The following is a 27,560-nucleotide window of genomic DNA, read 5'->3' as shown; positions in this document are numbered from 1 at the left end:
GTACTTGCATTCAACTCCTTTTTTTTGATATTGTGATAACAACTGTTAAATGCTGTCTTAGTGTTAAGCAACTCGAATGACCCCAGGATGAATTCCCTCTATTCTGATGGGACCAATCATTCATCCAAGCAAACCTTTTTTAAGCCTGACTATTCAAAGAGAAAGTATCTGCCCAAAGTACTTTGTCTAAGCTCTTAATCTAGTATCCCGGATGAATTTCAGAATCAGAATTGACAATGTACACTGTAATTAGATATCAATATTTTGTTTCTTCTGACAAAGTGCATTGCTCATGAAATATCTCTTGCATCCTAGTTCAGAATAAGGGCTCCGAGCCAAACTGATTCTGCTGCTTTAAGTTTACTTTATGGTTTACATTTGGCATTTTATTATATTGTATCTCTTGTTCAAAGCACATGAGGTTTTGACTTCCAAATTTGTTCTTTGAGCAGTATTGCTTCCAACAGGTGAGTTAGTGGTGCTGAACCAACTTTATTAGATCTGGTCTCATGATAGTGATTCTAAGGGACTAAGGGAGTCACATGGATGGCGATTTATTGTCAGCTGGATACATCTGAATTTGGATCATATAGCATAGAAGGAGGCCATTCATCCTATCATGCCGATGCCAACTCTTTGAAAGAGCTATCATCGCACTCCCATTCCCCTGCTCTACCCCCATCCCTTTCCATTGGAAGCAGTTCAGAGAAGGTGCACTAGACTGGATGAAGGGGCTGCCTCGTTAGGAAAGCTTGAGCACGTTGAGCCTATACCCATTGGAGATCAGAAGAATGAGAGATGATCTAACTGAAATATAGAATTCTGAGTGGACTTGTCTGGGCAGATGCTGAGAGGATATCTCCTCTCATGGGGAAATCTAGAACAAGGGGGCACAGCTTCCAAATAAGGAGACTCCCATTTACCATAGTAAGCATCCTATCGGGCTGCATCACAGCCTGGTATGGCAACTGCTCGGCCCAAGACCGCAAGAAACTTCAAAGAGTCGTGAACACAGCCCAGTCCATCACACGAACGTGCCTCCCATCCATTGACTCCATCTACACCTCCTGCTGCCTGGGGAAAGTGGGCAGCATAATCAAAGACCCCTCTCACCCGGCTTACTCACTCTTCCAACTTCTTCAATCAGGCAGGAGATACAAAAGTCTGAGAACACGCACGAACAGATTCATAAACAGCTTCTTCCTCGCTGTTACCAGACTCCTACACAACCGTCTTATGGACTGACCTGATTAACACGACACTCTGTATGCTTCGCCCGATACCGGTGTTTATGTAGTTACATTGTGTACTTTGTGTTGCCCTATTATGTATTTCTTTTCTTTTCTTTTCATGTACTTAATGATCTGTTGAGCTGCTCGCAGAAAAATAGATTCCACTGTACCTCGGTACACGTGACAATAAACAAATCCATCCAATCCAATCCAATTAAGGCTGAACTGAGAACTTCCTTATCTCAAAGGGTTGTCTACCCTTGGATTTATATTCCACAGAGAGCATTGCAGCCTGGGCTAATGAATATATTCAAGACTGACTGAGACATTTTGTATCGACAAGGGAATTGAGGATTATGAAAAGTAGACAGGAAAATGGCGTTAAGCCACAGTCAGATCAACCATTATGTTATTGAATGGTGGAGTAGGCTTGATGGGCCAATTGGCCTACTCCTGCTGTTGTTGTTTATCATCTCATTCCTTCCATTCTCTTTCCCAGTTGCCTTACAGTTTCTTTCCCATCAAGTATACATCTAATTCTCTTTTCAAAGTGACCTTTGAGTCTGGGTCTGGTCTCCTTTTAAGCACTGCATCCCAGATAAAAACAATTCTTCTCATCTCCCCGCTTATTTTGCCAATAAATGATACCGTGGGCAGCACGGTAGCATAGTGGTTAGCACAATTGCTTCACAGCGCCAGGGTCCCAGGTTCGATTCCCGGCTTGGGTCACTGTCTGTGCGGAGTCGGCACATCCTCCCCGTGTGTGCGTGGGTTTCCTCCGGGTGCTCCGGTTTCCTCCCACAGTCCAAAGATGTGCAGGTTAGGTGGATTGGCCTTGATAAATTGCCCTTAGTGTCCAAAATTGCCCTTAGTGTTGGGTGGGGTTACTGGGTTTTGGGGATAGGGTGGAGGTGTGGGCTTGGGTAGGGTGCTCTTTCCAAGAGCCGGTGCAGACTCGATGGGCTGAATGGCCTCCTTCTGCACTGTAAATTCTATGTAAAAAAAAAAAAAATGTAAACCTGCATTTTCTGGTTACTGACACTCCGACCAGTGGCATTAATTCCCCCAATTTATTATAATGTCCTTCATAATTTTGAACATCTGAATGAAATCTCTCATGATTTTTCTTAGGGACGTCAATTTCCAACCATCTAAACTAAAAACAGAAAATGCTGGAAATACCGTCTGTCCTTGCTGGCGGGATATTCCGGTCCTGCCGTCAGCTAATCCTTGCTGCCGGGAAAACGGCAACAGGGGTTGGGTAGAATGGGAAACCCCGTTGACAGCATTGTGGGGGGGGCGGGGGGAGGGGAGTGCAGAAGATCCCGCCAGCGGTCAGTGGCGGACCACCTCCCTGGCTGCGAAACACGGCGCGAGTTGCGTGGGACATCCCACCCAAGATGTCTGGTAGCATCCGTTTATAGAGAAATTGAGTTACCGTTTAGGTTGATGTCCTTTTCTCATAGCCCAGCTTCTTTAATCTTTGCAGAATTGAAGTAATGAAACACATTACATGTTGTGTTAAGGCAAGAGAACCTTAATGCTTACCATAATAAGAACATATTCATTCAGCTGAATACCCGAGTTCTGTGGGCATATACTTTGGAAATGGACACATTGTGCGTGAGCTAATAATAATAATAATCGCTTATTGTCACAAGTAGGCTTCAATGAAGTTACTGTGAAAAGCTCCTAGTCGCCACATTCCAGCGCTTGTTCAGGGAGGCCGGTACCGGAATTGAACCCGCGCTGCTGCCTTGTTCTGAATTACAAGCCAGCTATTTAGCCCACTGTGCTAAACCAGCTAGCTGGGAAAGACGGCATCTGTCTTGTTTTTGTGCCACTGAGGCTGTACTTAGTGGAGCGTCTCGGTGCAGGAAGGGATCAGGATGCAATTTTTAAATGGTGCGCAATCTTACGATCCCCTGATGCATCCCCCCCAATGCCCCAACTCATCTGTCCGGGGGTCCGCGGGCCCTACGCATACCACCACATACGGACAGGGCACCCCCAGGTCCGATCCCTGGTGCGGGCACAATACCAGCTTTGCACCTTAGCACTGTCAACCTGGTAGCCTGGCAGTGCCACATGGGCATCTTGGCAGTGCCAGGCTGTCACCCAGGTGGCATGGCTAGGGTGAACGACACCCAACTTGGGGGTGGGGGTGGGGCAGTGGGGGGGGGGGGGGGGGAGGGTGGGGGGGGGGGGGGGTGGAGGGTGGTGGGTGGTGGGGGGGGGGGGCCTCAACAAGGCTGGTAGATGCCGGTTGGCCGTCCATGAAGGCAGAGGTAAGTCAGGGTCTAAGCCGACTTCAGTCTGCGAGATTGCATACATAGAAACATAGAAAACAGAAGCAGGGGGATGCTATTCGGCCCTTAACCTGCTCCACCATTCTTTATGATCATGGCTGATCTAAGTTCAATATCAAGATCCTACCTTCCCCCCATATACCTTTATCCCTTCAAACTCGAGAGCAATATCTAATTCCTTCGTGAAATTACACAAAGTTTTGGCCCCAACTACTTTCTGTGGTCGTGAATTCCACAGATTCACCACACTCTTTGTAAAGGAAATTCTCCTCACCTCGGTCCTCAAATTATGACCCCTAGTTCTAGACTCCCCCACCATCGGGAACGTTCTTTCTGAATCTACACTGTCTAATCCTTTTAGAATTTGAAATGTTTCTATGAGATCCCCTTTCACTCTTCTAAACTCCAATGAGTATAATCCTAACCGACTTAGTCTCTCCTCATATGACAGTCCCACCATTGCAGGAATCAGTCTGGTAAACCTTCGCTCGACTCACTCCATAGCAAGGGCATCCTTCCTCAGATAAGGACACCAAAACTGCACACAATACTCCAGGTGTGGCCCGCGCCCCCAGTCGGGTACCGCAACGCGGCTGGTAGATCGCGACAATTTAAAAAGTAGGCAAAATATTCTGGTCTCACCACTAACTGGATTCACCGGTGCCGCCAAAATCAATGGACTTTTGGCCAGCTTGCCACATCCGCCATGGTGGGACCCTCCATGTTGGGGCTGGGAAATCTTGGCCAAAGAAATTAAAATGGCTGCGTCAGTGAAATCTGTGACATCATGGGCTGAAATGTGTCACTCGTATGCTGATTCCAAAGTCCGGATGCATTTACAGGTTGGGAACCATGGGCGTGGTGGGATATCACGTGTATGATCTTTCCGGTTGAGGCCAGTGGTGAAACTGCCTCCAGGAGTGCATCGAATTAGGGATGCGAAGTAGACGACGGATGCAGGAGCCCAGAATGCCCAAAGTGAAAGGAGCACTTGTGGATTGTGTTTGCTACTCGGGCGTGCCATAAGGCGGGGACATGATACTTTTGTTGGAACTATCGGCCAAGTCATGAGGGTCATGATGCCCAACACTATCTCATGGATCTGTTTGCAGGAAAAACTCTGTCAATTGAAACTGTTTGTCAGCGGACATCTGAAGATTACCAGTTTGCTCCTTTTTTTTGCTGTACTCTAGGCTTCTGTGCGGAGAAGAGTTGCAGGTGCTGTGGGAGTCCTGTGCATTTCTGACAATCTGCCCTTGCCCTCAAAATCCCCATCAATTGCTGCTATAATGACCTTAAGTGGCTTCCTGCTGGTCTCGGTGAGTTGTCACCCTTGCATGCAGAACTCTCCTAGGAAAAGCAGCTGGTTGCAGGACTATGTTGGGGAGCAGCACCAATTCATCTTTAAAAAATGTTCCCACGTTCCCTGCCTCCGAACCCGCTTCCAAGCAGCTTGCAAGTAACAGGGCTATTGGACACTATCTTCAGCCACTCCTGTTACCACGGCTCTGCTACCCACATGGAGTTTGATTCATAGATTATCATAGAATTTACAGTGCAGAAGGAGGCCATTTGGCCCATCGAGTCTGCACCGGCTCTTGGAAAGAGCACCCTACCCAAGGTCATCACTTCCGCCCTATCCCCATAACCCAGTAACCCCACCCAACACTAAGGGCAATTTTGGACACTAAGGGCAATTTATCATGGCCAATCCACCTAACCCGCACATCTTTGTACTGTGGGAGGAAACCGGAGCACCCGGAGGAAACCCACGCACACACGGGGAGGATGTGCAGACTCGGCACAGACAGTGACCCAAGCCGGAATCGAACCTGGGACCCTGGAGCTGTGAAGCAATTGTGCTATCCACAAGGCTACCGTGCTGCCCATGTCCTTGGACATGCTGACGCAGAAATTGGATCATAGCCAAATTGGGGCAAGGTATCTGTGCTGTACACACTGCTCATGCACACTGAGGGTGGGGAGTGTCTGAACGTTCCATTGAGGGAATCCTCGGGGAGTATCCAGTGTGAACGTTCCATCGGGGTTTCCCCGTCCTCCGGGACTGGGAGAGAGATGCTGGTGAACGACGGGTCAGTGTGGTGTGCCAGCCACACGGTACCAAGCGAGGAGATGGTGCACGTGGTGGAGTTTAACCTTTTCGAGAGCTGCGGCGCCGGCAGCCTGGTCGCCTGCGGAGGGGATAACTACATCGTGGTGGGAAACTGCCGCTTCCAGGAAGAAGATGCAGAAATTAAAGGAATGGAATACAAGACCCTCCAGACTTTTCATCGTGGTATACGAGTGGATTCTATTGCTTGGAGCCCAGAAACTAAGATGGACACACTGACACAGCTGATCCGGTTTTGTGCAGCAGATGCTGACAGAAAGTTGAGACTGCTCACATCTGATCTCAAGCAAAACACCAGGTGGCAGGTAATAGAAGGTCACACTGATTACATCAACGATCCAATATTTGACCCCAACACTGGGAAGCAGATTGCAAGCGTTAGTGATGATCACACATGTCGTATCTGGGACCTTGATGGAAACCAAAAGACATTGTTTCTCCTGCACCCGTCAGGAATGAGCTTGTGTTGGCATCCCGAGGAGATGTACAAGCTGATGGTGGCGGAGAAGGATGGAATCATTCGCTTTTATGACCTGGTCACTCTGCAGGCCATCCTGTCTCTGGACTGCGGCCAGATGCCACTGCTGTCAGCAGATTGGTGTCTCGGCAACACGATCAAAGTCGGTGCGGTTGCAGGGACCGATTGGCTGATCTGGGACATTACTCGCTCCAGTTACCCCCAAGAGAAGAGACCGTCCACTTGGATGGAGCACGAAGATTCCGATGGTCAAAAGCCAATGAAAATCTTTTTGCTCCCACTGGCTATCCAGGCAAGATGAACAGCCAATTACTCGTTCACCATTTGGGTCATCCCCAGGCTATTACGCTCGGCTCTGCACCCGTGGCTTCAGGGCTGAGTTGGCACTCCCATTATGTGCAATTGGTGGCGATCGGAAAATTTTGTTTTGGATGACTGAGATGTAGAAGAAAAGTTTTTGGCTCTTCAACAAGACTGCTAAATACTTTCAAGTTGGGTTCTGGATTAACTTTTGTGAAATGGGTTGATGTGAATACCGATGTCCAGCGCAAAAACATCTGGAAGTGAGTTGAAGCTGATCATTAAAGATTTCTCCATTGTGTAAAAAAAAAATGCACACTGAGGGTGACTGCAGACTCACAACACGTTGCTACGCTATCTTCATTTGTTTTTTCACCTGCAAGCTGTGGGTACCAGTTGAGAACTTGCAGACGCCTTTCCAGTCATGTGAGTTTGGTCAAATTGGACACTGGCTGACAGTGAGGATGCAGATGAAACTGAGAGCATGAAAGCGGTGCCTGGCAGCAATCCGTAGATTTAATAAGGCAAATAAAATGTTGTAAAACTTAACTTTTCAGGTGGCAGCCATCAGCAGTCTCTTAAGAAAAGCTGGTTTCGCTGTTAAATGCCTCAAGCAACTGACCGCAGAGTGCATGACATCTGCTATTGTCAGCCCACAATCAAATTCGGCAAAGTGAGATTTGCCCTGGCCTCCAAGTCCCCTTTTTACATATCGAAGAGCCCTCACAAATATCACGGACAACACACTTGCAGTGCGAACGATTGGACATTTCTAGGCAACTCTTTTACCTCTATGAAATTAGCACAATGCAGTCCAGTTTCTGGGTTATTGGCAACTTACTGACAGTTCTTTGCTTTCTTTGTCACAAACAATACGGATTCTCCTTTCATCCTGGTTTTTATGGAATTGGTTTGCGGTGGCATGTGGTATTTGCAAGAAAGCATAACGTTAAATTAGCTATCAGTGTATTCATTCTGCATATAAAACAGTCCTTTACATACCAAGGTTGCATGCAGCCAACCACTCGGTCCTCCCTGGGGGCTAGGTTGTATGTTTTCATTACATTGTCATGACCTGCTTACTCTAAGGAATGACTTATTCCGGCAGCTGGTGGTAAATGAATTTAAATGAAGTCATATCGATGTCCAAGTGGCCAACCAGGATGATATCCTTTGTGCTATTTGAAATAAAAAGCCCATAACCTGAGCAATGATGAAGGCTCTGTGGAAATGCTGGTCAGGTTAACTTATGGTCACAGGTGTGGTCTATTGTGCTTGAAATCATCTGAACTCACAGCAACTTTTTTTTGGCTGATAAGCCCGGCTTATTGTTGTGGATTTCCTTGAAAATGCTTTTCCAAAAATATTGGTGCAAGTCCAAGATTCCACATGATTAAAAACAGGCCAGCTAATTTTGCTTCTCTGGTTGATGTCAAGGTAGGAAGGCAATCAGTTTAGATAAAATTTGATACAAATGAAATGTTGAGAGAACTGATGAAACCATTTTTCTCAACATTAGGAAGAAGTGATGGCGCGAAGGAAAAATTGATTCCGCTAATACAAGGGCCATCAGACACCAGGGAGTTGCACAAGAGCAAATGGCTGAATGAAAGCAGGAAACCTGTGTCACTCTTTGCCCCTGATCTGATAACTTTCACCATTCAGATTCCTCAGCAAATGGACAGCTATCATAACTCTGGTAAGTGCAAACATCATGATATAGTTTTGGTTTATGGTTAACATTCCTGCCATTATTGTAGATGAGTACCACATCACTATAGTACGCTCAAGAATATGAGGCACAATACGGATCACAGTCTTGCTAATGCGCTGCTGCAGCAATGACTACGTTCCATCTGTCACGCAGGCATGAAATAACAACACGTTGACGGGTCCAGTTAGTTCAGTTTCCTAGATGGCTAGTGTGTAGTTCAGGATAGCACCAACATCTTCTCTTTCCCCAGTGAAAATGGCTTAAAAGATTGTGTGACATTATCCTTTTTGTAATTTCTTTTTGAGTTTCAAACCTTTATACAATATGCAACTGTTGCAGCTTAATGAAGTTTTAATTCGCGTGACATTTTAAGCTGTACTAAAGTTGCATAGTATTCAGGAAATAAGTTGCTATGAAAAATCATAGCTTATAGGATGATTAAATACGTTAAAAAATTTAAATACAGTAGTGCATTTCAGAAGATACCTTGTAACACCTCTTGAGCTGTGCATTTCCATCTGACTTGTGAATGCATGACATGGAATGCATAACTCATCATTTAGCTGAATCACAATCTGGTGCCTCAGCATTACTAATTTTCTCTTGTTCCTTCATGGGATGAGAGCTTTGCTGCTAAGGCCAGCATATATTGCTCATCTCTAATGCCCTAAAAGCTTTTCTTCTTGCTGCAAAGATAAAAAGACTAATAATCCCTCCAAATTGATGTGATATTTCTGCACTGGTAATTTTAATTTAATATTAAGACTGCAATAGATTTAGGAACAGGAATAAGCCATACAACACCTGGAGCTTGTTCCACCATTTAGTCAGATCAGGGCTGGTCTTTACCTTAAATCTGCGTCTTTGTCTATGTTCTGTGATTCTGAATATTCTTGCTGATAAAATTAGTCTTGTTTATATCGGGCGCCGCATTTAAAATGTGTCATCGGCAGAAAATCATCTGGCAAGTTTTTTGAGTGACTAAGTATTTAGTTGTCTCTCAGTATATTATTGCAAACCTCAGTCTTATCTAGCAATTCAGTGAGTAATTTCAAATCAGCTGCACTGCTGGGTAACGCATTTGCTGCAGAATCTTTCACGTTCATTGTGTATTTATAGAATGGTGTAAATTCCTGGCTTTACTCTGAAGAGAATAAGAGCCAACACCCTTAGATATGTCCCTGATATTCTTTGAATAATACAAGCGGGCAGGGTCTTGATTTAACATCTCGCCTGTAAGGTGGTGCCTCTGACAAGTTTGAAAAAGGATATAGCGTTATTAGAGAGAGATGTCAAGAGGTCTACAAAGCTGACTGCTAAATTTGCAGGTGTGAGTTACAGAGAATTATTAGTTGGGATTCTCTGTCCTCCCTGCGGCGAGTTTCACAGCTGGAGGCAGCCCCACACTGCCGGGAAACATGCAGGGGAAAAGCGACCAGAAGACCCGACAGCGCAAGAGCTGGACGATCTTGCCCATTGTCCCTTGGAATTTACACCCATGAGGGGTTGGGGGTGGGGTGGTGGTGATGGTGACACTTAATGGACATTTTTTTTGTTGGGGAGAAATTACATTCAGATAACATCTCCTATTGGGCACATGATTAAGGATTTGGACGTGCACTGTTTGAAGCTGAAAGTGTCAAAAGAAACAAAGAACATTTGGCAATGTCTTTAAGAATGTGAGAGAGTGTGTTTGATTACCAGTGGGGATGCTGGAACGGAAAACTAAAGGGTGGTATGAATTCCTGTCAGTAAATAGGATACAGAACTATTAATTCTCAAAACACATAAGACATCTCGTGATGCTTGGAAGGACAAGCTAAATAAGCTAGTGCTCCTGCCAAATACGTTAGTGTGTAAGTATGCAAGTGCCACAGAGAGTACAAAAGGAATGTAATTCGGTAAATATTATTTGAATGATGCCATTATATTTTGATATTCTGCTGCATTCCTAACACAGGCAACACCATTACTAACAGATTCATGTGTCATTCATCACATTTTCTGTCTGAGCGATCCTGCTATGTGTAAATTGGCTGCTGCATTTGTCTGCACAGCTTTAGGATATCTTAAGGAAGCGATAATGTGCTATATAAACACAAATGTTTTTTTTTACGTCATTCCGCTTTCCATTTCCCTCTTTCTTTCAATTCCACCCTTGTATTTTCTCTTTCTTTGTTTTTCTTTCTTTCTTTTCTGCTGAGTCTCTCTCTTTCTTCTGTCTCTTTCTCCTTTGAAGCTGGGAATATCAGAAATATGAAATTATACATGCCGTAAGGACATCCTTAGAGGTAACAAAAGGTATAGATTGTTATTTGAAACTATACAGTCATAGATTATCATAGAATTTACAGTGCAGAAGGATGCCATTCGGCCCATCAAGTCTGCACCGGCTCTTGGAAAGAGCACCCTACCCAAGGTCAACACCTCCATTCTATCCCCATAACCCAGTAACCTCACCCAACACTAAGGGCAATTTTGGACACTAAGGGCAATTTATCATGGCCAATCCATCTAACATGCACATCTTTGGACTGTGGGAGGAAACCGGAGCACCTGGAGGAAACCCACGCACACACGGGGAGGATGTGCAGACTCCGCACAGACAGTGACCCAAGCCATTGTGACTTTTATTAGCCTGACAGAACCTTGCGCTGCAAAACCCCATGGCAACTGGAAATAGTGCTGAACATTATAAATGATCAAATAAAACAGTAGGCCAAAATTCGGAGAGGGTTTGACAAGGTAGATGCTATGAGATCATTGCTGCTAGCTGGAAATTCGAGAGCTGGATTTATAATGCGTCAATCATTCCAGATTGAGATGAGACATTCCTTTGCTCAGACAATTGTGAATCCTTGTATTATCTACCCCAGAGGACTTTAGATGCTCAGTTCTTCACTGTGTTCAAGGCTGAGAGCAATAGATGTTTGGACTTTAAGGGAATTATGAATATGGGAATTGGTAGGTTGAGGTGAAAGGTCAGCCTGACCTTCTTGAGTAACTGAGCAAGCTTGATGTGATATGCCCCTAAAAAAAGAAAGTTTGATTTATTTTCTCTCTCTCACTTCAGCTTCAGACTCCTCCCGGTCTGCTTCACAGTGATCCTAACCTGTTGCATACTCCTCTTCATCCCAGTTGCTAAATACTGCCTCACCAGCAGATATAATAAGAGAAAAATAACTAGGTACTTGGCTAACTTCAGTACTTTGATTGATTTCAAAATGGGATAAAAGTACAGCATTCAAGGAGAAATGCTTTTGTGAAACATTACACAAACTATTGTCAATGAAATAGCAAATTGGCAAAAATAGAACAAGACTTCTTCTAACCTCGGTGCGATTTAACCACCGCGTTGTGCCCGTCATTGATCCGGGCGCACTGGTTAAATCGAGAGTCCAAAATCGAGATTTCTGCCGGGCGCAAATCTTTTTGCCAACTAACCGGCCCACTCCCGATGGCAAGTTCCAGATCTTGCACAAATATGATGCGCATATCATTAACCTCAATTTGCATGAATTTCCAGCTCATTGGTGAGATTGAAGTCGAATGTAATGGCCCCCCCCAGGAATGAACCGGCTCCCCAGCGGGAAATCACGCGGGCATTGTTTAGAACTCTCTTCTAAAAATGTGAAGCTGACGCGGTAGTTGCTGAGGGGAACTGAGGAGCTGAGTAACCATTTCCATTTTCAGACACGCAGCTCAAAGGCCCTGGAGCTGCTACCCAGTGCTCGGGGAGTGGGGGTGGGGATCCCCTCCGAGGGGTTGGGCTTGGTCAGGGGGCTGAAGTGTTCCAGGTCAGGGGTTGGGGGAGGGGAGGGGAGTTTTTCATCTGTGAGGCCATCAAGCCATCTTTAAATATTGTGGATACCCAAAACAGGGGCAACTACAACTGTTGCCATGTCTGTCCTACCAAATACTTCCAGGACAGAGCCCTGTTCTTGGTTACATGCTGAAGGTCACTTTAACTCCCTTTGACTGTGAGGAGCCTCTAGCTTTACGGCTGAGGACTGTTGCTGATAAGGAATTGGCCTTGTTACTTGTGAGAGCACTTCACAGCTGCAGGTTGTGTTTGCTGCTGGCTCCTGCTGGTGGCTGTAAATGCCTGGAGGCTGCTGTTTCCTTCCTAATCTGTAGCTGGAAAGAAGGACAATTTTTTTCTGAGATACCTGGGTGCTGGAATACCAGGCTCGGGGGACATATGGGTCCAGAAGGCAATCCAGTTTGAAGCAAGAAGATGCTGTGGGAGCTGGTGCGCGGCATTGATCCAAATGAGCCACCTGATGATGCCACTGAAGAAATGCTTTCGCAGACTGCTGATGCTTTTGCTGCTGGTGTGGTGGTGCGTGCTGCATGTAACTGGCACCGTCAGCACAGGTTAATCACGCTGGAAGTTAGGGATGTTCAACTGCAGTTTGAGTGCCAGTGGAATAGGTGGATGCCAGGATTTGGTTTCCGTGAGATTGGGCCAGGTGGGAGGCCTGCATAGCTGCGGCTCCTGGATGGAAAATGGCACTAATTCGTGTTACAAGTCAAGTATTGTTGGACAGATCATTCCTACCACAAAGGTCTGGACATGATAACACATTCTCAGGCTTATCCTCTGTTTCTGTTGAGGAACCTTTGAGGGGTGATACCGTGTGTTTTTTTTTGTGAAAATGAGCTGATGTAGCTTTGTATTGGTACCAATATGGAACGGTGATGTTTCCTTGTTTAATGGTTAGTGTGATGTGTGGAATGTCACGTAGTTGATTTAAAAATTCTCAAGTGGATTCTCATGGGTACACTTGCCATGTCTCAGACGATGATTATTGCATTGCATTTCAATCAAACTTTGAAACCTGAACAGTGTGCCTGAACTCGAGAAGATCAGCACTATAGAGGCGGCAGTCAGCAATCAAACACTCGTGACCTGGGCTTTAGCACTGGGGATATCCTTGCGACCATAGGGTGTGTGGAGCACGGACTCCCTAATGTTCCCAGAAGTCTGGAGTTTAGGGGCTCCTGATGACTTGGGGAGGGGGAGGGGGGAGTGTCTGGTATTCCGCCCTTAGCCTTGGCCCCTTTCTGATTATTATGGGCCATGTTCTCCTGTGGGGACAAAGAGAGGGCTTTGTGAGCCACGCACTTAATGGATCAAGGGGGTCTATATCAGGTGGCATATGTGGGCACCACAACTGGTGGGTGCCAGGGGATGCTGAGGAATAGGCATGAAGATTTGTGATGGGGGGGTGGGGTTGGGAAGTTGAAGGGTGGCAGGCAGAACTGGTGCCAGGAGAGAGGTGGTAACTTACCGTTGCAGCTCAGTGGAGGTTGATTGTCTTCATCCAACATTGAACGCTGGTCCTCCTGGTCACGCTGCCAGCACTGACGGCCGCTGCCCACCAGGTGGTATTGCTGACCCTGCTGCTCTGACCCCCTTGGGATGCCCCGTCTCTCATTCACAGAGTCGAGAAGTCTGTCCAGGTTGACAGTGCCAAAGCGAGGAGCAGGTCTGCGTGCTGCCATGCTTGTGTGTGACTCCGAGCGAGTGCTGAAGGTGCACTGAAAAGCAACTCCCCCTTGCTCGTGAGACCATGAGGCATGAATCTGGCGAATCAGACAGCGAGACAGTCAGTGGTGGCGAGATGGTCTTGGGGGCTCATTTTCGACACTAGGTGCTGTTGAATATGGGCTGTAATCGAGGCCAAAATGGCACTTAGAAATGTTTCCATTAAATTGTGCCCTCATCTCTGCATTAATCATTATTCCACAGGTTTTAACCTTCACTTGACCGACCCTTGACCGATCTCCTTTCTGCATTCAATCATTGCAATAATTTCACGAACTAATTTGTTTATTTTTAAGGCAGTCAGAGCCTCCAATACCTCAAACTGCTCAAAGTCCTCACAGTCCTATTTCCTGAATTCTGTACCTACGTCCTCCTTTTCCTGAGTGAAGACTGATGAGAAATATTCATTTAATACCCTAGCAATGTTCTGCGGCTTCACACACAGAATTGGTCTCTAATGGGCCCTATTCTTTCCCTGGTTAACCCTTTCCCCTTAATGTATATATAGAATATCTTAGGGTTCTCCCTAATCTTATTTGCAGTCCATTTTCATGCCCCCTTTTTGTTCTTCTAATTGCTTTCTGTCTACTCTTTGTTTTCTATTACCTAACCAATCTTGTATCCAGCTACTATGTTACCTCCGACACTATGATCGTTTTTCCCCCGGTAATACATTTGCGTATTATTTTATCAAATGCTTTCTTAATTATCACTGAATAAGTTACTCAACTAACTAGGGATGAAGTTGGAAGACATCTGGAAGAGATAGTGGACTCAACAGTGACTGTGGCCAGTCAATAAGGAGCAGTAATCAGTGAGGCAAATGGAATGCTGAGCTACAATGCCAAATCAGTGAAGCATAAATCTGAGGCCATCATGCTGAAGCTATTTAGTGTTCTCAATGAGACTGCGGCCTGAATACTGCAAGGAGTTCTGTTCACCAGAACATACCTAAGAGCCAGAAGGTTGATTTCTAATGTCAGAAAAGTGATTTATAAAAATACATTAGGGAAGCTTGAACTCCATCCCTGGAAAAGGGGAATGAGAGGGAAAATTATAGATCGATCTAGGATACAAATTGGGATAGATTAGGTTAACCCTGTGCACTATTTCATTTCTATCACAACTGGGGACAAGGGAAGTACTGGTCAAAGCCAAGTTCAAGACTAAACTCAGGAAGTCTGTTTTTGTGCAAAGAGTGATCAATGCATGTAATTGGGTAGTCAGTAGAAAAGTGGAGGCCAAAACTCTGGCACATTTGAGGCACACTGGGGCTGGTTTAGCACCCTGGGCTAAATAGCTGGCTTTTAAAGCAGACCAAGGCAGGCCAGCAGCACAGTTCAATTCTAGTACCAGCCTCCTCGGACAGACGGCGGAATGTGGCGACTAGGGGCTTTTCACAGTAACTTCATTTGAAGCCTACTTGTGACAATAAGCGATTTTCATTTCATTTTTCATTTTCAGTTGTCTGCTTTAGGTACGGAGATTAATAGCAGTTTTGTCAGAAGTATGAGGCGGATACCCTGATGTAAAATAATTTGATCTTCGGATTTGGGTCGAATTACTCGAGCCGCATTTATTGTCCATCCCCAAAATGATGGACATATGCCTTGTTCAGTAATTCTCTTTTTTTTTGGTTACAACTAAATGGCGTATTAGTCATTTCGGAGGGCTCTAAATGTCAAACTTGCTGTATTGGAACTGCAGTTCTGATCGGGTTGGATTGAAAGGTTCCTGTCTGTAAAATATTGTAATGTTAGTTGGATGTTCACTACAACATGGGGTGGGTTTAGCTCAGTTGGCTGAACAGCTGGTTCTTGATGCAGAGCGAGGCCAACAGGGCGGGTTCAATTCCCGTACCGGCTGAGGCTATTCATGAAGGCCCCGCCTTCTCAACCTATCCCCTCGCCCGAGGTGTGGTGACCCTCAGGTTAAATCACCTCCTCAAAGGGGAAAGCAACCTAGGGTCATCCGGGACTATCGCGACTTTACTTATTACAGCATGCAGCTTGTGTTTTTTTTCCCTCCCATAGATTGAATACATTTATTTTTGCAAACTCGCCGTGGAGGAATTTAAACTTTGCGAGTGCTGGGCTGGCCAGTTCTGTTTCAGGAACTGCTTTCTTGTTGTGAATGGAAACCTGATACAAAGTTTGAAATAGTTAATACTTCTATGAAACACTGCAGCACGGAAGCATTATTGAAGTTCTAGGAACAGGGCCATCAGCAAGATCTTTGACTCCAGTAAACGTAACAGCTAATGTCAATTAAATAAGAAATATTAGGGAATTTGAACCATTTCCTACAAACGTATAAACATTAATACTAATTAACTGAACACTTGCCAAATTATGTTTTGTAACTTGTTTATATTTGCAATTTTTTTCTTTCTTCTTAGCAGTTTCTTTGCCTCCACTTGTCCATCACTGTTTTGCACCCGTGCTATTCACCTTGATTTGAAAGGCGTTAATGTTGAACCTATAGACTCCACGTTGGATGTGATCGGTTATGGCAAGTGTAGTGTTGGAATAAATATTCTGGTTACTTCAGAGTTCCAGCAGTCTTGTTCTGGGCCAGAGCAACTCCCTGATCTGCCGAAATCACTCTTCCCCAGTTTTACCAGTGTGTTTTGGAACTCGTTTTGAAACTAGAAGTGCTACTTTGACTGTGAACCACTTTGCCATGTGCTGAGGCCAAAAATGTGGTATATAAATGGAAGTTCTTTCTTTCTTTATTAGCTCTGTGAACTATATTTCAGATAGGAATTCAATCCAGCCCGCTTTAAAAACCCATCATGGTAATTTGTTCCACAATTTCACAGCAATACATTGGAGGGACAATGGAACGTACTTCTTTAAAAAGGCAAGCGACAGCTGGATTTCCCAGTAAAGTGGTTGCAACCAGGTTACGAGACTGACATAAAAAGCCATTGCATGTTGTAAAGGTAAAAACAAAAGGTTTCGGATTAAAAAAAAAATTTTTTTTAGAGTACCCAATTCATTTTTCCAATTAAGGAGCAATTTAGCGTGGCCAATCCACCTAACCTGCACATCTTTGGGTTGCGGGGCCGAAACCCACGCAAACACTGGGAGAATGTGCAAACTCCACACGGACAGTGACCCAGAGCCGGGATCGAACCTGGGACCTTGATGCAATGAGGCTGCAGTGCTTCCCACTGCGCCACCGTGCAGCCATTAGGTTTGTGATTTAACAACAATGGCAACTTGCATAGCCTCTGGAACTGGGTTTCCCGGACTGTGTGTCATAAGATAGAATTCTGGGGTTGCAATCTCCAAGGTAGTGGCTGCTGTGGACCTTGAATCGAGTGCTAACAACTGCGAAGCCCGTCAGTTTTTTGAATTAAAAAAAAAAATGGCAGGCGTTGCCTAACTAAACGATCTATCAGGCCTGATTCCTGTTCCAAAAAAGGCCAGTGATATGATGGGTGCTTTTTATCTAAAAATGCTGCAGGTCAAAACAGTCCCCTTACTTTACCGCCTCCTCCATTTGCTCTCAGCTCTCCACCAACCCCTGGCCCCAACCAACCCCTGCCACACAGCTCTTCACTTTCCTCCGCTCTGACGGTCCACCACTTCTTGTTTTTGCCCGCTGAGGCAGTGAAAGGCAACCTAGGCTGCGTGTGTGGCCCTGGTTCGTCTCAGTGGGCCGCAAGGTTAAAATCCGGCTTCTTCACTAACCGAATAAGATTAAATACATTGTTAAAAAATATATATTTTATTCCAAACACAATCAGCAAATCAGATAATCCACAAACGATACAACCAAATTACAATCAGTTTGTCATTTTCCCCTTTTTCTCCCCTTAACTAACACAACACCCTTAGCAACCTACTTGCTGGCGACAAACAAATCCTTGAATAGAGACAGAAACAACTTCCACCTTACATAAAGTTCTTCTTCTGACCCTCTAAGAGCGAACTTAATTTTCTTCAATTGTAAGAACTCCGCCATGTCCCCCAACCATGCTGACATCCTCAGCGGCCACCCCGACCTCCACCCCAGTAGGATACGGGGCTGGGCAATCAGAGTGGCAAAGGCCACAACATCAGACCCCTCTCCTCCAGTAGCTCCAAAACTCTGAAGATCACCACCAATGGTCACATCCTCACCCCCATGATCTCTGAAAGCATATTTAAGATCAATGTCCAGAATCCCTTTAACTTCGGGCAAGACCAAAACATATGGGCATGATTCGCAGACCCCCTTGCGCACCTCTCACATTTGTCCTCCACCTCAAGAAGAACCCACTCATGCGAACCCGAGTCATATGGGCCCTGTGTACCGCCTTAAACTGTATCTGTCTCATCCTGGCACAGGATGATGTTGATCAAATTCACCCCCACCAAGCTCTATCCCCAGTTCTTCCTCCCCATTTTCGTCTTATCTCCTCCACTGCCGGTTCTCCATTTCCAACACCCACCCATAAATATACGCAATCTTCCCTTCCCCAAATAAACTTGAGTTAACAATTTATCCAGTAGAGTATACTTTGGCAGCTGAAGGAATGAGGGGAGCTCCTTGCGCACCACGTTGCGTCCCTGCATGTACCTAAATTCACTCCCCTTCGACATCTGTAACTTCTTCTGCAGCTCTTCCAGTCTTCTGAACCTGCATTCTATGAACAGATCCCTTACCCGTTCTACGCTTTCCCTATGCCAACTCCTGTACCTTGCTACAATTCCTGCCGGTACAACCTATGATTCCAGCATTGGGGCCAGTACCGACATACCTCCCACTACAAAGCAATAATAATAATCCTTATTAGTGTCACAAGTAGGCTTACATTAACACTGCAATGGAATTATTGCTGCCTCAACTGGTTCCATGCCATGAGGGACGACACCACAACCGGGCTACTGGTATACCTAACCGGGGAGAACGGGAGGAGGCCTTTGGTAGGTCCCTTAAGCACGCCCCCACACAGGAGGTCACCTCCACCTGTACCTACTCTGACATTTCCTCCCCCTACCACTGTCGCACCTTCTTCACATTTGCCGCCCGATAATAACGTAGCAGGTTTGGGAGTGCCAGCCCCCCAACCCGCTGTCCTCTCTGCAAAAAAGCCTTCCGATTCCTGGGCGCCTTGCCTGCCCGTACAAATTTTCAGATTGGCTTATCTGCCCTTCGAAACAATGCCTTTGGAAGGAGTATTGGAAGCGACTGGAAAACAAATAAAAATTCTCGAGAGAAAGTTCATCTTTATGGTCTGCACCCTCCCCACTAAGGGAGGCCGGGCATCTCACTTCTTCAGATCCCCTTTTATCCCCTCTACCAAACCGCCAAGTTCCACTTCTGCATCGTAGCCCAGTCATGGACTACCTAAATTCCCAGACACTGAAACAGTGTTTTGGCCAGCTTGAATGACAGGGCTCCCAAATTAGCACTCCTCCCCAGGACATTTACCAGGTATACCTCACTCTTTGCTCATTCAATTTATACCCAGAAGGGCTCCAAAATTGCTGAATATGTGCATTATTTTCCCCATCCAGTCCAGTAGGTTTGAAACATGTAATCAGCGTCCAATGATACTATATGCTCCCTGCCCCCCCTTTCAATGCCCTTTCATTCTCTTGACGCCCAGAGAGCAATAGCTGAAGACTCCATAACCAATGCAAACAGCAGCGGGCATCCCTGTCTTGCAGCCCTATGTAGCCAGAAATATCCCAAACTCGTCACGTTCGTCCGCCCACTCAACCTTGTCCCTGTGGGTCTGATAGGATATAACCTCCCCCCGGACCACTGCCTTCAACATCTCCCAATACATGGAGGATGAAACCTCCTCGTTCGTCCTCACACTTGCTGTGGGAGTGGCATACAGCAACCACACCCACAGAATGAATGTTGGTCCAAACCCAAACCGCAACAGGATCTCAAACAAGTACCTCCACTCTACCCGGCCAAAAGTCTTCTCCGTACCCATTGAAATCATAACTTCCCGCACTTTTCCCCTAGATGGAGTCATTACCACATTCAACATTCACGTAATATTGCTCGACAACTGCCGCCCCTTAACAAAACCCGTCTGGTCCTCAAAGGCCACCTCCAGCGCGCACCCCTACAGCAGCCGCCTAGCCAGCACCTTAGCCAGTAGCTTCATTCGATGTTTGATAGGGAGACTGGCCTGAAAGACCCACACTCCACTGGATCCTTATCCATCTTTGGGATCATAGAGACTGATGCCTGCTCTAGCGTGGCTGGCAACTTCCCCCGTGCCAGCGAGTCATTATATATACATCGCCAGGTGATGGGGTGTCAACACTGCCGAAAATTGTTTATAAAATTCGACTGGAAAATCATCTGACCCCAGTGCCTTCCCCGACTGCATCAACCCAATGGACTCCATTATCTCCTGCTGTCCCATTGGTGCCTCAAATCCCTTGCCCCTTCCCCCTCCTGGAATACCAGTCCATCTAAAAAATGCCCGTCTCCGAGTGCTCCCCTGAGTGCTCGGACCTATACAGCTGTTAAAGTTGGAAGGCTTTGAATGCCTTGATAATTTTCTCTGGCGTTGCCACCAACCCTCCTCTCCCATCCCTCACCTGCACTATCTTCCTTGTGACCATCTGTTGCCACAGCTGATTGGCTAGCCTCCTCATACTCACAAAACACACCCCTTGAACGACGAAGCTGACCCACCGCGTTCCCTGTTGTCAGTAAATCAAACTGCCCCTGTAGCTTCTTCCTTTCTGCTAACGACTCCCTGGTTGGAGCCACCGAGGACAGCTGACAGCTGGTCCACTTCCACAATGGCATTCACCAACATCTGTCTCTCTCTGCCCACTCGACCTTGTCCCTGTGGGTCTGATGGGATATAATCTCCCCCCGGACCACTGCCTTCAACATCTCCCAATACATGGAGGATGAAACCTCCTCGTTTCGGTTGAGCCCCACATAGTTCTCTATCATCAAAGCCACCTTCTCACAGAACTTCTTCTCTGACAGGAGCGCCAAATCGAATCTCCATGAGAGTATCTGGGCTTGGTTCGTTTCTAACCTCGCCCATATAATGCAGCGCCTGGTCCCCCTCCCCTCCTTCCCCAAATATCATCTGATGCGAGTCCACGTCTGGGATGGACGCCACCTTAACAAAATCCGCATTCTCCCAAATGGGCGCATTAAAGTTCACAAAAACAACTAGTGCCTCCCCCCACCCAAGACCCCGCTGGCTATCACATACGTCCCTCCCAGGTCCCGCACTTCGCTGGCCACCACGAACAGAATCATGACCCCCACGTGGAACCTCCGCCCAACCCATCTTTTTCTTCACCATGTCTGGTCCTCTACCCACAGTTGTGTCTCCTGAAGGAAGATAGACCACATCGCCGTTAAACTTTTAAAATGAGCGAACACCTGAGACCTTTTAACCGTGTCGTTCAGCCCCGAATGTTCCATGTCACTATCCTCACCGGGGGTTTCTGAACCCCCCCCCGCCCTATTAATGTCTGTCATCCCAACCTGACTCGAAACACTTCCTACCTCCAGGCACCCTTTTTGTCCTGGCTCGCCCAAAATGGCCGCACCCTCCATTGTCACCTGCAGCCAGCCACAACAAGTCACATTCCCCTCACCCCCCCTCCCCCCTGCCCCATCCCCAAAACCCTTCCTTCCTCTCCCCTTAGCACCACCATTCCAACCAGCCCCCTCTTACCTAACAGCCCTCCTCCCCCTCTGGCTACCCGCCGCAGCCCCTTCCCCCACACTCCATATGTTTCCTAGCATCGTTGCTAGCTGGCAATTCCCACCTGAAGATCTACACAAAGAACACCATTCTTAACACCCCAATCCCCCCCCCCCCCCCCCCCACCACCACCACCACCACCGCAAGCAAGAGAAAACAAAAGCAAAACCAACATGTACAATACCAGAACACTTATAAAACGTGTTCATACATATGAAAACCAAAACTTTCCCACCATTAGCTCTTCCCCAACCCATGCTCTTGACAAAGCCATTCTTCTCCTCCGGTGCCGTAAAATAATTTTCTTTGCTCTTGAAAGTCACCCAGAGTTTGGCCGGGTGCAACATCCAGAACTGGACCTTGCTCCAAAAGAAGGCCGTCTTGGGCCTGTTCAAATCCGCCACTGTTTGCCAGGTCATCCCCGATGTCCTGGTAGATCCGAATCCGCTGACCTTTAGTCTCGCATCGACTTCGGCCACCTCAGAATCCTCTCCTTTTCCTGAAACCTATGCATCTGGACAATTACCACCCGCGGCGGCTCCCCAGCTCTCGGAGTCTTTCACAGCAACCGGTGGGCCCGATATATCTCCGGGGGTTTCTCGAAGGCCCCCTCCTCGACCAGCTTTGTGAACACCCTCGACCCGTAGTCCATGGCACTCGTTCCCCCGTCCATCAGTCCCACGACTCTTAAATTCTGCAACCTGGACAGATTTTCCTGATTGTCCACCTTCACCTTCCACACCTTGCTGATATCTCCCAGCATCGTCACCTCTGCCTCCAATGACATGATCTGGTCGCTGTGGTCAGATACTGCCCTTTCCACCTCTGATCATCGCATGTTGAAACTCCAAATGCTTCTCCACCCATTCCAAAGACCCACAAAGAGGGGCTACTGCTCCCTCAATCGCCTTGGACCAGTCCTCTTGTTGATGGTGCCTAAACGCCCCCTTGATGAACTCCATCAGCTGCTCCACAGGCAGTGGGGTAGGTGAGACCGCACTCCTAACTCCTCCATGCTCTCAGTTACTGTGCCATATGGATCCTCCACCTCTTGAGCCAAGGCTTTACTGAATTTTGCCGGGTGTTGTAACCAGCCAACATTCCACTTTGGAGGAGAAACCAACTCCTCCCAATTATTTTGCAATTTTTACAAACTAAGCGCCCATTGACCGGGTAGAAAGGACCAAAACTGAAGCTTTCAAGCGGGAGGCACCTTGTGTGCGACCGATCAGCTTATGGCCACCACCGAAAGTCCAAGATTAAATACATTTAATACATGCTGAATATTCCATAATGAGTTATAGAAAAAGTTCAATTATTTCTATATTAATAGAACTGTCAACTCCAAAGTAAGCATTTGCTCTTTGATTTGATGCAGAGTGAGCGCGTGACTCTCACAGACAATGTTGTGTGCAATCAGCACGTACCTCACTTCACTTGCCCTTTCTTTATGTGTGTATCACTTTAGCCATACTGTAGGGAAAAAGTATACGGATTGAAACCAGCGGAATCTGGCAACGCTGCGCATGGGAATTGGTCAACAATATGTCCCGTAGATTCTGGGCGGGAGTGTTCGCGGTCTTAGCCAGGGATTCTGGGCGGGAGTGTTCGTGGTCTTAGCCAGGATACTGGAGGAGGGAGTGGACCCGGACCCTTTGGTGGCGATATTTGGGGTTTCAGAGAAGCTGGAGCTCATGGAGAGGAGGAAGGCCTGTTATGTACTCTGGGATAACACCGGCTGCAACTCGATGCAGTTTTGACCAAAAGATACTCCAGACTTTGAAGTGAAAATCGCTTATTGTCACAAGTAGGCTTCAAATGAAGTTATTGTGAAAAGCCCCTAGTCGCCACATTCCGGCGCCTGTTCGGGGAGGCTGGTACGGGAAGTAAGTTCAATGTGATTTATTGAACCATTAGCACAGTTCTCTATGAGTTTGACTCTCCTGCTAATCTTGCTACAGTAACTCAGTCTAATTAACCAGTCTGCTCTAAGCCACTTGGTGGGTATGATGCTTCTGATCTGCCCCTGTCCTACTCTCTTGTCGCCTGTGGAAAGAGACACAGCATGTGTCCCCTGTCCTGAAATATGGGTTGTATAATGCCCCCTTGTGGTAGTGTCACCTCTGGGTGTCTTGACTGCCCATTGGTCATGTCCTATTCTATGTGTTCATTAGCTGTATGTCTGCATGTCATGACGTCTTTGGTGCTCCCTCTAGTGTTTACTTAGTCGTGGTGTATTTACATTAACCCCTTGTGTATTTACAGTGATGCATATCACCACATCCCCCCTTTATTCGTGTTACATATTTTCTGTACAGTGTTAAATAAAAATTGAACAAAAACAGGTAAATAAGTGATGACATGTATAAGTTATGATGACTGTGATAACGATACAAGATCAAAGAATAGTTATGATGACATTGAGGATTATACAATACCAAATAATAGTTATGAGTCCAAAGTTCATGAATTTACACGGTCGAGTGGCTTTCTTGTGCTGTTATGGAAGTGTCGATGTTGATGTTGTCATTCCCGTGTGAACGCTGTCAGTGTCCCTGTGCTTAAGGAACCAAGAAGTCATCAGGAGGTGCTCAGATGGTCAAATCACTACATTGTCTGAGGTGGACTCTTTTTTTGATGCTTGTGGTAGCAATTCTTGATGACATCTTTCCTGAAAGCTGGTTTGCATGTCCGTAGTGTAGCAAACGTGAATTGGTAAGATGCGTTGACATGCCATGGTATGTTTGCACTCTTGCCATTGTTCGGAGCTGAGCAGTAACGGTGTCCTTCATAGGCAGAGTTGTACCATGTCGTACCAGTTGTTCTTCTATTGTTGTTGTCATTGTTGTTATTGACGTGCTTGTTGTGTGTGTTGCCTCTGGTACGCTTCTTGTTGTTTTTGTAGGTTTTGTTGTTGAGTTTGTTGCGCTCACTGACCACACCGAGTGGAGAATTTGAGTCCTTCACAAAGTTACTTGTGTCAGTGTCCTTTGTGGCATCTGCTGTTGCATTGAGCATGCCGTCTCTGATTTCTCTGCGCTCCCCGTCTGGAGTCATGTCCGGTTCACTTGAATCATCTTTGGCTTGTCGATGCTCCCCAACTGGAGCCCTTTCTGGTTCACCTGAATCATCTTTGGTTTCTTGATGCTCCCCGTATGGAGTCATTTCACGTCCTTGTGGAGAGGCTCGAGTAGATGAGGTTTGAATTAACGTGGTGTCACTGGAGTCACTGGTAGCCTCACTTTGATCGTCGAGTGCCTCTACATACTAGCTGAGATCTGTCAGCCTCGCTGAGATGTCGCACATCTTGTATGGGAATTGTGAAGTCTTTGTCACTTGTCGCACATACAGTGGGTAGACCTTCAGTGTCTTCTTGTCGGTTAGATGAGCTGGGTAGATGCAGTGGTCTCGCTGTGGAGTCGATCTCTGCGCTCTCAACCGAGTCGTGCAGTGGTCTCGCTGTGGAGTCTTTCTGTGTTCTCTGTGTGGAGACGTGCAGTGGTCTCGCTGTGTAGTCTGCCATCGCTTTCTGTGCGGAGTCGGGGACTCTTTGTGGTGCGTGGACCACTCTCTGTGTGGAGTCAGGGACTCTTCGTGGTGCGTGGACCACTCTCTGTGTGGAGTCGGGGACTCTTCGTGGTGTGTGGACCACTCTCTTGGCGCCAGGCCGCTCTCTGTGGGCTTGTACTGCTCTCTCTCTCTTCGCGTCAGGCCGCAGCAGAATCCTGTACTCATGGGTCGAGATGTCGTCTATGCTGGGCTGAGGATCCTCAAATCCGAAGAACTCGTCCATGACTGTGTCGGATGCTTCAATATACAACACATCTCGTTGCGGTTCGGATTTGGTTCTGAAGTCCCCACGACCAATGATGAAATCATCGTCTGAGTCGGAGTCTTCAAGGACTAAATCATCTTTTAGGGCGGTGCTAACTGCTTGTTGCAGAGTTCTGCGGAGGTTGCTTTCAGCTACTGGTCGAAGTTCAGGCATTGTGGTGTCGATTCAGCAGAGGGCAGTAGAGCGGAGCTGCTGATTGGTGTTGCAAGGAAATTTGCATACCTCCATCGTGGTCACCCTAAATTGAAGGTGTACCTGAGCTAGAGACCCTAGCTGTTCGAGTGAAGACAAGCATCCGGCAGAGGGCAGTAGAGTGGAGCTGCTGATTGGTGTTGCAAGGGAAATTTGCATACCTCCATCGTGGTCACCCTAATTTGAAGGTAGTTTGTGGAGGAGCTGTTGTCAAGTGACACTTAAACCCGAAACACTTTTTCAGTGTTTCCCTCCCTACCCCCTCCTCTAACCAAAAGAAAACAACTGCTGTGAAGATCAAGAGAAAGGCTCGAGGTCAGTGACTGGTAAGTAGTGTTTCTGCTTTCTTTTTCTTTTCATTGGTATATTGATATATTTTTTTCTTCGTTGCTTATTTATTTATTTAATTTTTTTTGGTAAATTGAAATTGTTGAAGTTAACCGAAGGTTTAAGACATGGCAGGAGATCTCAGACCCGTGTCATGCTCCTCGTGTGCGATGTGGGAGCTCAGGGACATGTCCACTGTCCCTGGCTCCTTCACGTGCAAGAAGTGTGTCCAGTTGCAGCTCCTGTTAGACCGCTTGACGGCTCTGGAGCTGCGGATGGACTCACTTTGGAGCATCCGCGATGCTGAGGACGTCGTGGATAGCACGTTTAGCGAGTTGGTCACACCCCAGGTGAAAGGTACTGAGGGAGATAGAAAATGGGTGACCAAAAGACAGAGCAAGAGTAGGAAGGCAGTGCAGGTGTCCTCTGCGGTCATCTCCCTGCAAAACAGATAGACCGCTTTGGATACTGTTGAGGGAGATGGCTCACCAGGGGAAGGCAGCAGCAGCCAGGTTCATGGCACCATGGCTGGCTCTGCTGCGCAGCTGGGCAGGAAGAAGAATGGCAGGGCTATAGTGATAGGGGGCTCAATTGTAAGGGGAATAGACGGGCGGTTCTGCGGACACAATCGAGACTCCAGGATGGTATGTTGCCTCCCTGGTGCAAGGGTCAAGGATGTCTCGGAGCGGTTGCAGGACATTCTGGGGGGGGGGGGGGTGGGGGGTGAGGGGGGAGTTGGGGGGGGGGGGGAGGGTGAACAGCCAGCTGTCGTGGTGCACATACGCACCAACGGTATAGGTAGAAAACGGGACGAGGTCCTACAAGCTGAATTTAGGGTAAAGTAGTACCTCAAAAGTTGTAATCTCAGGATTGCTACCAGTGCCACGAGCTAGTCAGAGTAGGAATGTCAGGATAGATAGGATGAATGCGTGGCTCGAGAGATGGTGCAAGAGGGAGGGATTCAAATTCCCTGGACATTGGAACCGGTTCTGGGGGAGGTGGGACCAGTACAAACTGGACGGTCTGCATCTGGGCAGGACTGGAACCGATGTCCTAGGGGGGGTGTTTGCTAGAGCTGTTGGGGAGAGTTTAAACTAATGTGGCAGGGGGATGGGAACCGATGCAGGAAGTTGGAAGGTAGTAAAACAGGGACAGAAACAAAAGGCAGTAAGGGGGAAATCATCGTGAATGACTATGATTTAGTGGCCATTACTGAACCATGGTTAAAGGATGGTCACGACTGGGAGTTAAATATCCGAGGGTATCAAACTATTCGGAAGGACAGAGTGGATGGTAAGGGAGGTGGTGTAGCTCTGTTATTTAAGGATGACATCCGGGCAACAGTAAGGGATGACATCGGTGCTATAGAGGATAAGGTTGAATCCATTTGGGTGAAAATCAGGAATAGTAAGGCGAAAAAGTCACTGATAGGAGTAGTCTATAGGCCACCAAATAGTAACATTATGGTGGGGCAGGCAATAAACAAAGAAATAACAGATGCATGTAGAAATGGTACAGCAGTTATCATGGGGGATTTTAATCTACATGTCAATTGGTTTAACCAGGTCGGTCAAGGCAGCCTTGAGGAGGTGTTTATAGAATGTATCCGCGATAGTTTCCTAGAACAGTATGTAATGGAACCTACGAGGGAACAAGCGGTCCTAGATCTGGTCCTGTGTAATGAGACAGGATTGATTCAGGATCTCATAGTTAGGGATCCTCTCGGAAGGAGCGATCACAATATGGTGGAATTTAAAATACAGATGGACGGTGAGAAGGTAAAATCAAGCAC

At 46.8% G+C, this 27,560-nt stretch overlaps 1 protein-coding gene and 1 pseudogene across 5 annotated transcripts in view; both read left to right on the top strand.

The window, feature by feature from the left end:
• The window catches only part of LOC140385858 (intermembrane lipid transfer protein VPS13B-like), a 1,311,478-nt gene that overhangs the window by 439,556 nt on the left and 844,362 nt on the right, over positions 1–27,560 (top strand). For all 5 annotated transcript variants that reach the window (XM_072468452.1, XM_072468451.1, XM_072468450.1 and 2 more), the window contains exon 19: positions 7,970–8,149. In XM_072468452.1, the coding sequence (XP_072324553.1) occupies positions 7,970–8,149 (180 nt within the window). The remainder of the gene's footprint in view (positions 1–7,969; positions 8,150–27,560) is intronic.
• On the top strand, positions 5,530–6,756 carry LOC140385857 (nucleoporin Nup37 pseudogene; annotated as a pseudogene).

Source organism: Scyliorhinus torazame, chromosome 11 (genome assembly GCF_047496885.1).
Source record: "Scyliorhinus torazame isolate Kashiwa2021f chromosome 11, sScyTor2.1, whole genome shotgun sequence".
In the NCBI taxonomy this organism is placed as follows: Eukaryota; Metazoa; Chordata; class Chondrichthyes; order Carcharhiniformes; family Scyliorhinidae; genus Scyliorhinus; species Scyliorhinus torazame.
The sequence above is the reverse complement of the archived record's forward strand: the minus strand, read 5'-3'. Positions and strand labels throughout refer to the sequence as shown.